This window comes from Nerophis ophidion, linkage group LG27 (assembly GCF_033978795.1).
Source record: "Nerophis ophidion isolate RoL-2023_Sa linkage group LG27, RoL_Noph_v1.0, whole genome shotgun sequence".
NCBI lineage: Eukaryota > Metazoa > Chordata > Actinopteri > Syngnathiformes > Syngnathidae > Nerophis > Nerophis ophidion.
The window spans coordinates 9,456,413-9,468,533 of record NC_084637.1 but is presented as its reverse complement, the minus strand read 5'-3'; the positions used below and the strand labels follow the sequence as shown (position 1 = coordinate 9,468,533).

General features: G+C 40.8%; 1 protein-coding gene across 1 annotated transcript; it reads left to right on the top strand.

Moving 5' to 3' along the window:
• Positions 1-1,380: 1,380 nt before the first annotated feature.
• Positions 1,381-11,841, top strand: LOC133544112 (cyclin-Y-like protein 1). Its single transcript, XM_061889176.1, has 10 exons — positions 1,381-2,046; positions 4,774-4,848; positions 4,928-4,962; positions 5,752-5,852; positions 7,454-7,489; positions 7,759-7,810; positions 7,893-8,012; positions 9,705-9,871; positions 9,941-10,103; positions 10,176-11,841. Exons 1-10 carry the CDS (start codon positions 1,890-1,892, stop codon positions 10,290-10,292), a joined length of 1,023 nt encoding a protein of 340 aa, XP_061745160.1. The 5' UTR covers positions 1,381-1,889; the 3' UTR covers positions 10,293-11,841.
• The last annotated feature ends 280 nt before the right edge of the window (positions 11,842-12,121 follow it).

Sequence of the window (12,121 nt, the reverse complement as noted above, 5' to 3'; positions counted from 1 at the left end):
ATGCGTCTTCCAATCCAGGGATCACCAACCTTTTTGAAACCAAGAGCTACTTCTTGGGTACTGATTAATGCGAAGGGTTACCAGTTTGATACACACTTAAATAAATTGCTAGAAATAGCCCATTTGCTCAATTTACCTTTAACTCTATATTATTGTTAGTAATTAATGATATTTAGCTTTGTGGAAACACTGATCAACTTAATGATTTCTCACAATAAATATATATGGAAACAGATAAATATCAACAACAAAAATGGGTATTTCTGTCTGTCATTCCGTCGTACATTTTTTTTTCCTTCTGCGGAATGTTTTTTGTAGAGAATAAATGATGAAAAAAACATTTTATTGAACGGTTTAAAAGAGGAGAAAACTTGAGGAAAAAAAATGAAAATTACATTTTAAAACATAGTTTATCTTCAATTTCGACTCTCTAATATTCAAAATTCAACCGAAAAAAAGAAGAGAAAAAACTAGCTAATTCAAATATTTTTCAAAAAATGTAAAAAACAATTTATTAATTGTAATTTTTCCTAATTAAGATTATTTTTAGAATTTTGATGACATGTTTTAAATAGGTTAAAATCCAATCTGCACTTTGTTAGAATATATAACAAATTGGACCGAGCTATATTTCTAACAAAGACAAATCATTATTTCTTGTAGATTTTCCAGAACAAAAATTTTAAGATTCATTCAAAAGACTTTGAAATAAGATTTAAATTTGATTCTACAGATTTTCTAGATTTGCCAGAATAATTTTTGGGGAATTTTAATCATAATGAGTTTGAATAAATATTTCACAAATATTCTTCGTCAAAGAAACAGAAGCTAAAATGAAGAATTAAATTAAAATGTATTTATTATTCTTTACAAGAAGAAAAATAAATGTACTTGAACATTGATATAAATTGTCAGGAAAGAAGAGGAAGAAATTTAAAAGGGTTATGTGTTAAAAAAAAATCCTAAAATCATTTTTAAGGTTGTATTTTTTCTCTAAAATTGTCTTTCTGAAAGTTATAAGATGCAAAGTAAAAAACCATTAATGAATTTATTAAAACAAGTGAAAACCAAGTTTTAAAATATTTTTGGGGATTTTCAAAATATATTTGAGTTTGTCTCTCCTAGAATTAAAAATGTCCAGCAAAGCGAGACCAGCTTGCTAGTAAAAAAAAAAAAATAGAGGCAGCTCACTGGTAAGTGCTGCTATTTGAGCTATTTTTAGAACAGGCCAGCATCTGGTCCTTACAGGCGACCTGGTGACCCGAACTTATTTATTTTTTTATTGTGAATTATGCTGGTTGAATGACAACAGCGTACTCTTATCGAGTATACATAAAATAACTATAACCAAATCAATTAGAAAGATTACTTTGAAAATATTTGACCGGATATGACGTAGCTTCAAAGATTTGTCAGGCACTCAGTTGTCTCATAGTATGCCAAACGATGACAGCTAATGGTTGTTTTTATATCAACTGTCCAACTCTCTTCTCTACCTCTTCTTTTCTGTGTACCTGAGTTGTTGTTTTTTGGTTGTTTGTTGTCACCGGTGAACCTACATGCTACAGAGTCTTCCAATTGGGGCAAACTTTTTAGCTCCAGCGACTGGGATGAGGAAGCTAGCCCGGCAGCAGCTAGCCAACATGGGCGAAGACAGGGACTCTTTATTCATCTCCGCGGAGTGTTGGCTTTATCTACATTTTGCACACGCAAAGGGTCAATAGTTGGATCGTTCCCTAACCTTCAGACCTCTTGCAAAAAATAAGGAAAATGCTGTCTATTATGCAGGCTGCACCTTAAGTACAGTGTGGGCCACTGGAAACCTGCAAGGTTGCAGACACCCTGCAGCCTCTTTTAGATTTGTTTTGGGTTGTATGGAGGAGTAAGCTATGGGAGGCTCTGTGTCCTGCTGCATTTCCCCGGGAGAGAGTCCCAAGATCCGCAGGAGAGACGTGGAGTTGGAGGAATGTCCTTTCACTGCAGAGGATGTGAGTGAGGACACTGGCACGTACCTGCAGCACATCAGTGACAGGGAGCTCCCTGATGGTGAGAGAGGAGTGCAATTATTTGCATAACAACACAACATTTATTGTTATACAAACCCCATTTCCATATGAGTTGGGAAATTGTGGTAAATATAAAGGGAATACAATGATTCTCAAATCATTTGCAACCCATATTCAGTTGTATGAACTCCAAAGACAAGATATTTGATGTTCAAACTCATAAACTCTATTTTTTTATTGCAAATAATGACTAACTTGGAATTTCATGGCTGCAACACGTACCAAAGAAGTTAGGAAAGGGCATGCTCACCACTGTGTTACATCACCTTTTCTTTAAACAACACTCAATAAATATTTGGGAACTGAGAAAACTAATTGTTGAAGCTCTGAAAGTGGAATTCTTTCCCATTCTTGTTTTATGTAGAGCAGAGGTCTCAAACATGCGGGCCAATTGCGGCCCGCCAGACGTTATTTTGTGGCCCCCACCTTAATGTGAAAATTTAATGTTGGTGCGGCCCGCGAGTTTTATATAAATGGCGCTTTACAGCGTCATTCTTGTATACCCTCGATTTTTCCGGGAGACACACAGTTTTCAGTGCCCCTCCAGGGGTAATCATCCTCCCGAAATTTACCCAAACAACAATATTAAGGGGGCGACGTGGAGGCATTGCCTTTCGCGTCCTCTACAATATGTACAAATAGCTTGCGAGCATAGTCACATGTTGTATTTGGCTTCTGTAGAAGCAGTGAGCGACTGCAAGACATAGTTAATCAACTGCCACACAGGTCACACTGAGGGTGGCCGTATAAACAACTTTAACACTGTTACAAATATGTGCCACACTGTGAACCCACACCAAACAAAATTGACAAACACATTTTGGGAGAACATCCGCACTGTAACACAACATAAACACAACAGAACAAATACCCAGAAACCCATGCGGCTCTAACTCTTCCGGGCTACTATGTACACCCCCCGCCAACTCCGCCCCCTATTGTAGCCCGGAAGAGTAAGGGCTGCATTGGATTCTGGGTAATTGTTCTGTTGTGTTACGGTGTGCGAGGTTCTCCCAAAATGTGTTTGTCAATCTTGTTTGGTGTGGGTTCACAGTGTGGCACATATTTGTAACAGTGATAAAGTTGCTTATACGACTACCCCTCAGTGTGACCTGTATGGCTGTTGAACAAGTATGTCTGGCAGTCACTTCCGTGGGTCTGTAGAAGCCTCATACAATATGTGACACGCCCTTAGTATTGTTATCAGGGTGAAAACCGGGAAAATGGTTGCCCCGGGAGATTGTCGCGAGGTACTCTGATATTTGGGTGCTTCCCGGAAAAATCGCGAGAGTTGGCAAGTATGTTGTTAAGGGCGGGAAAGCTATTCAAATAAGGTGAATTCATTAAAAAGTGCATGTTAGATTTTTTCAAGGAATCTTTTCTTGCGGCCCAGTCTCACCCAGTGTCTGCATTCAGTAGCCCCCAGGTAAATTGAGTTTGAGACCCCTAAAGTAGAGCTTCAGTCGTTCAACAGTCCAGGGTCTCAGCTGTAATATTTTACGCTTCATAATTCGCCACACATTTTCAATGGGAGACAGGTCTGGACTTCAGGAGGGCCAGGAAAGTACCCGCACTCTTTTACTACGAAACCACGCTGTTGTAAAACGTGGCTAGGCATTGTCTTGCTGAAATAAGCAGGGGCGTCCATGATAACGTTGCTTGAATGACAACATATGTTGCTCCAAAACCTGTATGGACCTTTCAGCATTAATGGTGCCTTCACAGATGTGTAAGTTACCCATGCCTTGGGCACTAATACACCCCCATACCATCACAGATGCTGGCTTTTGAACTTTGCGCCTATAACAATCCGGATGGTTATTTTCCTCTTTGTTCCGGAGGACACCACAACCACAGTTTCCAAATATAATTTGAAATGTGGACTCGTCAGACCATAGAACACTTTTCCACTTTGTGTCAGTCCATCTTAGGTGAGCTCGGGCCCAGCGAAGCCAGCTTGGTGTTGTAGATAACTGGGTTTCGCTTTGCATAGCAGAGTTTTAACTTGCACTTACAGATGTAGCGACCAACTGTAGTTACTGACAGTGGTTTTATGCAGTGTTCCTGAGCCTATGTGGTGATATCCTTTACACACTGGTGTCAGTTTTTGATGCAGTACCGCCTGAGGCATCAAAGGTCCGTAATATCATCGCTTACGAGCAGTGATTTCCCCAGATTCTTTGAACCTTTTGATGATTTTACGGACCGTAGATGGTAAATTCCCTAAATTCCTTGCAATAGCTCATTGAGAAATGTTGTTCCAAAACTGTTCAACAATTTGCTTACAAATTGGTGACCCTCGCCTCATCCTTGTTTGTGCATTACTTAGCATTTAATGGAAGCTGCTTTTATACCCAATCATGGCACCCACCTATTTCCAATTAGCCTGCACACCTGTGGGATGTTCCAAATAAGTGTTTGATGAGCATTTCTCAACTTTATCAGTATTTATTGCCACCTTTCCCAACTTCTTTGTCACATGTTGCTGGCATTGAATTCTAAAGTTAATGATTATTTGTAAACGAAAAAATGGTTATCAGTTTGAACATCATATGTTGTCTTTGTAGCATATTCAACTGAATATGGGTTGAAAATGATTTGCAAATCACTGTATTCCGTTTATATTTACATCTAACACAATTTCCCAACTCATATGGAAACGGGGTTTGTAAAATAAATAAATAAAGATGACTTTCCTCTTTTTCAGAACTGGCCCAAGAAGCCAACCCATCCGACCACGCCAAAGCCAGCACCCTTTTCCTCAACAAGTCTCAAACAGACGGTCAGTCTTTTGCTGCTTTTTTGTTTTCCTTCATTCACTCGAAGCACACCTTATTGTTATGTTTCGTCTTCCAATTTAGTACGAGAGAAAAGAAAAAGCGCCTACACGAACCATGTAAGTCTGCCAATTCCTGGCATGCAGTACAAGTACTGTACAGTGGTACCTTAACTGACGAGTATTTTGAGATACGAGCTGTCGCTCTGTTTTTTACTTGACATAGCTCCATCATCCATCCATCGTCTTTCGCTTATCCGAGGTCAAGTCGCGGAGCAGCAGCCTAAGCCCGAGGCGTTCCCAGGCCAGCCGGTGGACATAGTCTTCCCAACGTGCCCTGGGTCTTCCCCAAGGCCTCCTACCAGTCGTACGTGTCCTAAACACCTACTAGGGAGGCGTTCGGGTGGCATCCTGACCAGATGCCCGAACCACCTTATCTGGCTCCTCTCAATGTGGGGGGGCAGCAGCTTTACTTTGAGCTCCCCCCGGATGGCAGAGCTTCTCACCCTATCTCTAAGGGAGAACCCCGCCACCCGGCGGAGGAAACTTGTTCCGGCCGCTTGTACCCGTGATCTTGTCCTTTCGGTCATAACCCAAAGCTCATGACCGTAGGTGAGAATGGGAACGTAGATCGACCGGTAAATTGAGAGCGTTTTTCAAACTATATTGTTCATCTAAAAGTTTTAAAAAGGCATATTACATGTCAACATTTTTATGTTTTGGGAGCACAAATTAAATTAATCTCAATAGGCAGGGGCAGAACTATTTTGAGATACAAGTGTTCCGAGTTCCGAGCTCGATTGTGGAACGCTTTGACCTCGTAATTTGAGGTACCACTGTACTACAGAAATCTCACAGTGTGCGATCACTACAGTAATCCCTGACCATAAACCTTATCGTTTCCGGCAGATATCCCCTGCCCTCCTGACAAAGAAGTACAGCTCCTGCTCCACAATCTTCCTGGACGACAGCACAGTCAGCCAGCCAAACCTCAAGAACAACATCAAATGGTACTTTGCTTGGCACATACAGTAATCCCTAAATTAACCAACATTTCAGCAACAGACTCAAGAGGCCCTCCAGATGTGAGTTCCAATTGTCTTGACGAAAAAATTGATTTTAATTAGATTCCGGCGGGTGGCGGTTGAACCATCTGGAAATATTTGATAAACATGGTTCTGGGATCGGTATCCTTTGCCGTTCAAAGAGCCATTTAAGACCCGTGTCACAAAGCGAAGAAGACAATAGGAGACGCTAATATTCTCTAGTATGACTGCCGGCAGTCACCCAGTTAATGAGCATTAGGGCGTGTTATGAAGCCATTGCCTTTGACGCCTTCTACAGCATGTGCGAATTGATTGTCAGTCCAGCATCATGTTGTGTGAGGTTTCTCCGGCAACACGCACACGACTGCAAGGCATACTGGGTGACACAGAGTACACTAATGGTTGTGATATAAACAATTTTAACACCATTAATAATATGCGCCACGCTGTGAAGCCACACCAAACAAGATTGAAAAACACATTTCGGGAGAACATCCTCCCAGTAACACAACATAAACGCAACACAACAAATACCCAGACTCCTTTGTATCCATGACACTTCCTGACTATTTTATACACCCCGTGCGTCGGTAAGGTGGGCGGGGTTGGGGGCGCGGGGGTGTAAAATATATTCAGGAAATGTCACGGATACAAATGATTCTGGGTATTTGTTGTGTTGCGTTTATGTTGTGTTACTGTGAGGATGTTCTCTGGAAATGTGTTTGTCAATCTTGTTTGGTGTGGCTTCACAGCGTGGTGCATATTAGCAAGTGTTAAAGTTGTTTATATCACAACCATCAGTGTACTCTGTGTCACCCAGTATGCCTTTCAATCTCGTATGTGTGATCGCGGAAGCTGCACACAACATGTTGCCAGGCTAACAATCGGTTTGTACATGTTGTTGAAGGTGTCAAAGGCAATTGTTTCACAGCACGCCTATATTCTTGTCATCAGGATGAACGCCAATTGGATATTCGCGAGAACGTTAGCGGCTCCAATCGTCTTCATTACTCTGTGAAACGAGTTTAAATAGCTCTGTAAGTGGTAAAGGTGGCCGACCTCTGATGTATTTCAGCGGGCGGATGAGGTTCTGATAAAATGTTGGTTCGGGTGGATGACGACCTTGGTGATGCGGTTGCGGATGATATAATTGCCTATCCGTGCATCTCTAATATATATATATATATATATATGAATATATATATGCGTTAGGTCAGGAAAAGACACAGAGGCTATTTGATCCCTACAAGCCTTTTTTACAGGTTCCTCTGCTCTTCAGGGGATTGTATTGAAGTGTCTGTTGTTTTATATATATATATATATATATATATATATATACATATATACATAGCACTTGGGGATAGGATGATTGGCAACACTAAATTGGCCCTGGTGTGCGAATGTTGTCTATCTGTGTTGGCCCTGCGATGAGGTGGCGACTTGTCCAGGGTGTACGGCGCCTTCCGCCCGAATGCAGCTGAGATAGGCTCCAGTACTTCACGGGACAAGCGGTAGACAATGAATGGACGGATGCCAAAACTAATGTTTTTTTTTTTCTGTTTCAGTGTTGCCTTGGCAATATATTACCACATAAAAAACAGGTAAGGCTACTTTGCTTATTTGCTTAGTGACACTGCTTAAGGCAATACACGAGAAAAGTTTTGTTTTGTTAAATTTAACTGCAGTTATGTTTATTTTTGGTTGATGTAATTTGTTGGTCAATCAGAAAGCAAACTAATGTGAAGTAGGCTCCGCACAAGATGTAGTGAAATAGTAAATTTCTGCTGAAGAGGTAGTAAAGTTTAAATGTTTAGGTAAATTTGTACCTGTTAAAAATAATCACATTGATACACATTCTTGTCTGCTACAGAGATTCAAATCGCTCACTGGAAATATTTGATGAAAAGAAACATCCACTGTCGGTGAGTTAAAATGCTTGAGATTTTTAATAGTTCCTCTGCGTTGGGTCATGACTGATCTATGTCATTTTTATCTCTCCGTTAGCGCGACAAAGTTGCAGATGACTACTCTGTGGTGGACCCCGAGCACAGGCTGATATACCGCTTCATACGCACTCTTTTTGGCTCGGCTCAGCTCACCGCAGAGTGCGCCATTGTGACATTGGTTAGTGTTTTTTGCTACACGTAAACACCTGGATTGCAGTTGGTCGTCAACGTTTTCCAGGCCATGGACCCCAAATTACCCCCTAATGCCGCCTTGATATTGTGCAATGCTACGATATTACGATTAAGCCTGCAGCAATTATTTATATTAATTTGAAAAAAATCTTTAATTTCGAATCTGTTGTTTCCATGAATTGTTGGAGTGTAACTAATAAAGTTAATCAAATCTGGATAGTATAAGGAACCTGGGACTTAAAGTAAATGAACATGGTTTCTGCAAGAGGGCAATGGTCTGTGTGGCGGAAAAATGGGAGAGTTTTAAAAAATGTATAAATGCACACGTTAGTAGTGCAGTTATAATTTTTGATGATGGGCAATTATTAGAATTTTGTTTGAGAATATTCAAGTTTATTTACACAGCACAATTTGTACACAAGGCAATTCAAAGTCTTTTACAGTTAATTAAAAGAAGCAAAAATGAAAATATTTCAAATTTAAAATCAGACAATACAATCATAAAAACTATCAGACTTAATTAAAATTAGAATCAATCAAAAAATGTAGATAAAGTACTTTCAGTTGTCATATGTGCAATTAAATAAGGGTTTCAGCCTAAATTTGAACACTGCCAATGATGATGCCCGTCTCACACCTTCACGAAGACCATTCAAGTTTTACGGGGGTGTATAATATAGCCAAGAAGAGTCATGGATGCGTGAGATTGTGGGGAAATTGTTATGTTGCGTTTATAATGTGTTACTGTGAGGATGTTTTCCCGATATGTGTTTGTCATTCTTGTTTGGTGTGGGTTCACAGTGTGGCGCATATTAGTAAGAGTGTTAAAGTTGTTTGTATCACAACCTTCAGTGTAACCTGTATCACCCAGTATTCCTGGCAATCTCGTACATGTGACGATAGAAGCAGCGAAATACATGGAACGGTCGGCACGCAGAAAGCATTGCGTAAAGGCGGGGGCGATGACATGTTGTAGAGCACGTTAAAATTAAAGCCATCACGGCACGCCCTCAATATCGTAGTCAGAGTGAAAATCACCCGGGGGAGGCACCGAAATCCGGAATCCGCCCGTAACAATTTGGGGGGTCGGCGATTATGCAGCTGAGCCACATCAGAGTGGCCGAAGAGCCGCATGTGGCTCCGGAGCCGCGGGTTGCCAACCCTTGGCCCAGGACTACTGGATTGTGGACGCTGGTGGACCCAATGTGGCCCGCGGGCCGTAGTTTGGGGGCCCTTACGCCACACAATCTGAAATGGATAAATCTTTACATTCCTGAATACTTACACTATGCAATTGAACATAATATACTGAGTGGTGGCGCCAAAGAAGCAAATATCAGTGAACACTGACCTTAGGTTATTGTTATGGTGTTTGCAGTGGAACTTGCAGGACTTCAGCGGTTGAGGAGTCAGATTTATGACCACACACAAAAGAGGCCTGGGTCGGATTTGGAAAAAAAAAAACCTGAATTGTACTGTTCACACTAACATGGAAAAAATCGGATACCTGTCACATATGGACACAAAAAATCAGATTTGATTTGCAGTGTGAAAATAGCTTTTTATCTTTCATCCTGGCTCTTGTTTCACTGTGAGATGTACGACCACTGTGCATTTTTTGTTTGAGACAGCCAAAGTTTGACTTAAAGCACATTCAGACATTCATCTTCTCTTGCAGGTGTACTTGGAGCGGCTGCTAACTTATGCAGAGATTGACATTTGCCCTTGCAACTGGAAACGGATCGTTCTAGGTGCAATCCTGCTGGCTTCTAAGGTGTGGGACGACCAGGCAGTATGGAATGTGGACTACTGCCAGATCCTCAAAGACATCGCTGTGGATGACATGTACGTGTTGCTTGTACTCATCTGTCGAGGCCTGACACGATCTCTGATGGCAGCTTTTCGGTTTTCCAGGAACGATATGGAGCGACAGTTCCTCGAGTTGCTCCAGTTCAACATCAACGTCCCGGCCAGTGTCTATGCCAAGTATTACTTTGACCTGCGTTCACTCGCCGATGACAACAACCTTGGCTTCCCCTTGGAGCCACTAAGCAACAAGAGGGCCCAAAAACTAGAGGTGAGTAGATCGGACTCATGTCTCTTTCCTTATAGCTCAGGTTGTGACATTGACTTTCAATATTGTCTTCAGGCGATCTCCAGGCTTTGTGAGGACCGGTATAAGTATCTGAACAAATCCACTTTGAAGAGGTCTCTCAGTGCAGACAATTTATTTGGGACTAAGATCTCAAAGGCAGTACTGTCCTAATTGTACAGCAACCGTGTTGGATCCCATAAGGTAGTGAAGCACCATCATGGACGTTTAAAGTAGGAATTGTTTTAAAATTATGGTAAAGTGGTGAAGGCAACCAGCATGAAGCCACATAAGTTGATGATTTGCTGACTTTTCTTTTAGTCTTCACAAACTGTCAGATGCAACAGTGATGGTGTTCCTTAGTTTGGAACACAAGTGAACTCTGCCTTGCTTACCGTGTAGGCAATAATGGCTGTAAAATGTATCAAATGAATGAACATTGGAGAACCAGGCGTCAAACTGTGATTTGTTCAAAAAACAAATGTCACAGATGTGACTAGAAGAGATTAGCAGTGGTGTAGGTCATTAGCTCACAAAAAACAAAACATCTTCCTGTTTTAGATACACTATTTATTAGGGGTGTAACGGTACACAAAAATTTCGGTTCGGTACGTACCTCGGTTTAGAGGTCACGGTTCGGTTCATTTTGGGTACAGTAAGAAAACAAAAATATATACATTTTTTGGTTATTTATTCACCAAATTTGTAAACAATCCTTTTAACATTGGGAACACTATTATAATTCTGCCCATGTTAATCCACATTAAACTGCCTCAAGTTGTTGCTTTGATTAAATAGAATGAAAAAAACTTTTCTTCTACATATAAAAAGTGCAACATTAAACAGTTTCAAGTCAACTCCTCATGCTTAATTTATCACAGCATTTGGGAAGCCTGTAGTTGACTTTTATTATGTAAATGTTATATTTTTATCAACATGTGATAGCAGGGACCCTGCCATTCAAAACTAGGCTGCTACATTACTAATGATTAATGTAACTATAGCTGAAAAAATTGTACAATAGCAAAAGGAGAGACTATTAATCCCTGAACACCATGGTGTTCAATGAAATAACAGACAGTGCTTTGCTGCCCCTAACACACACACACACACACAGCAAAATGAGCTAACGTCACGCTAAAAGCTAACTAGCCTTCACCTCAAGCCAGAACTGCGAGTGAGCTGAGCTGCAGTTTAAGTTTCTAGAAGGTCAACGGGCTCATAGTGATGCTTGTAATAGTTGTGACTGGGAGGTGTTTATTATAATTTGGGGAGAGTACGCTGTCCGCTGCTCCCCTGCTAAACGAATATCTGCTCGACGCTGAAGCATTGACTACATGCGCTCTGAATACGCACTGCTGATTGGCTTTTTATGTAACCAATCAGATGGTTGCGTGGGTGGTACAATCCTTGCTGCTGAGACAGAGGCAGAAAGCAGAGCAGCTTGTGAAGACTTTTGCTTACAAACTCGTTCGGTACGCCCGCGTGCCAAACCGAAACCCCCGTATCGAAACGGTTCAATACAAATACACGTACCGTTACATCCCTACTATTCATCCTAAAAAAAACACTTTCGCATTGACATTTTCAAGAAAAAATGGTATAGAGAAACTCACGGTTTCCTCTTTGGTATCTGGTAAGTTGCCATAAATGAGGCCTTTTTCCATCAAAGTTCAGAATCATTAAGGTCCAGGAACCTTTAGTTCCTCAAACTATAAGTTTCTCTAGAAGTGTGTGGTTTGTGTTTCCATCGCATTTCACAGTTCTGGGTAGTTTATACAGATCAGGCTGATGATGTATAGAGGAGTGGTTCAGTATATTTTTACATTGACTTCTTGTAAATAAACAGACAATAATAGGTCACTTATTTTTACTAAAGTGTAAGTAAATAAAATACAAAGCAGAAATATATCAGGGTATTTCCTGGCTCAAATTGAGGCAGATGTGGTACAATCCTGACCATGCCCCAGAATTTTAACGCAAAAAAAGAATTTTTTTTTTCA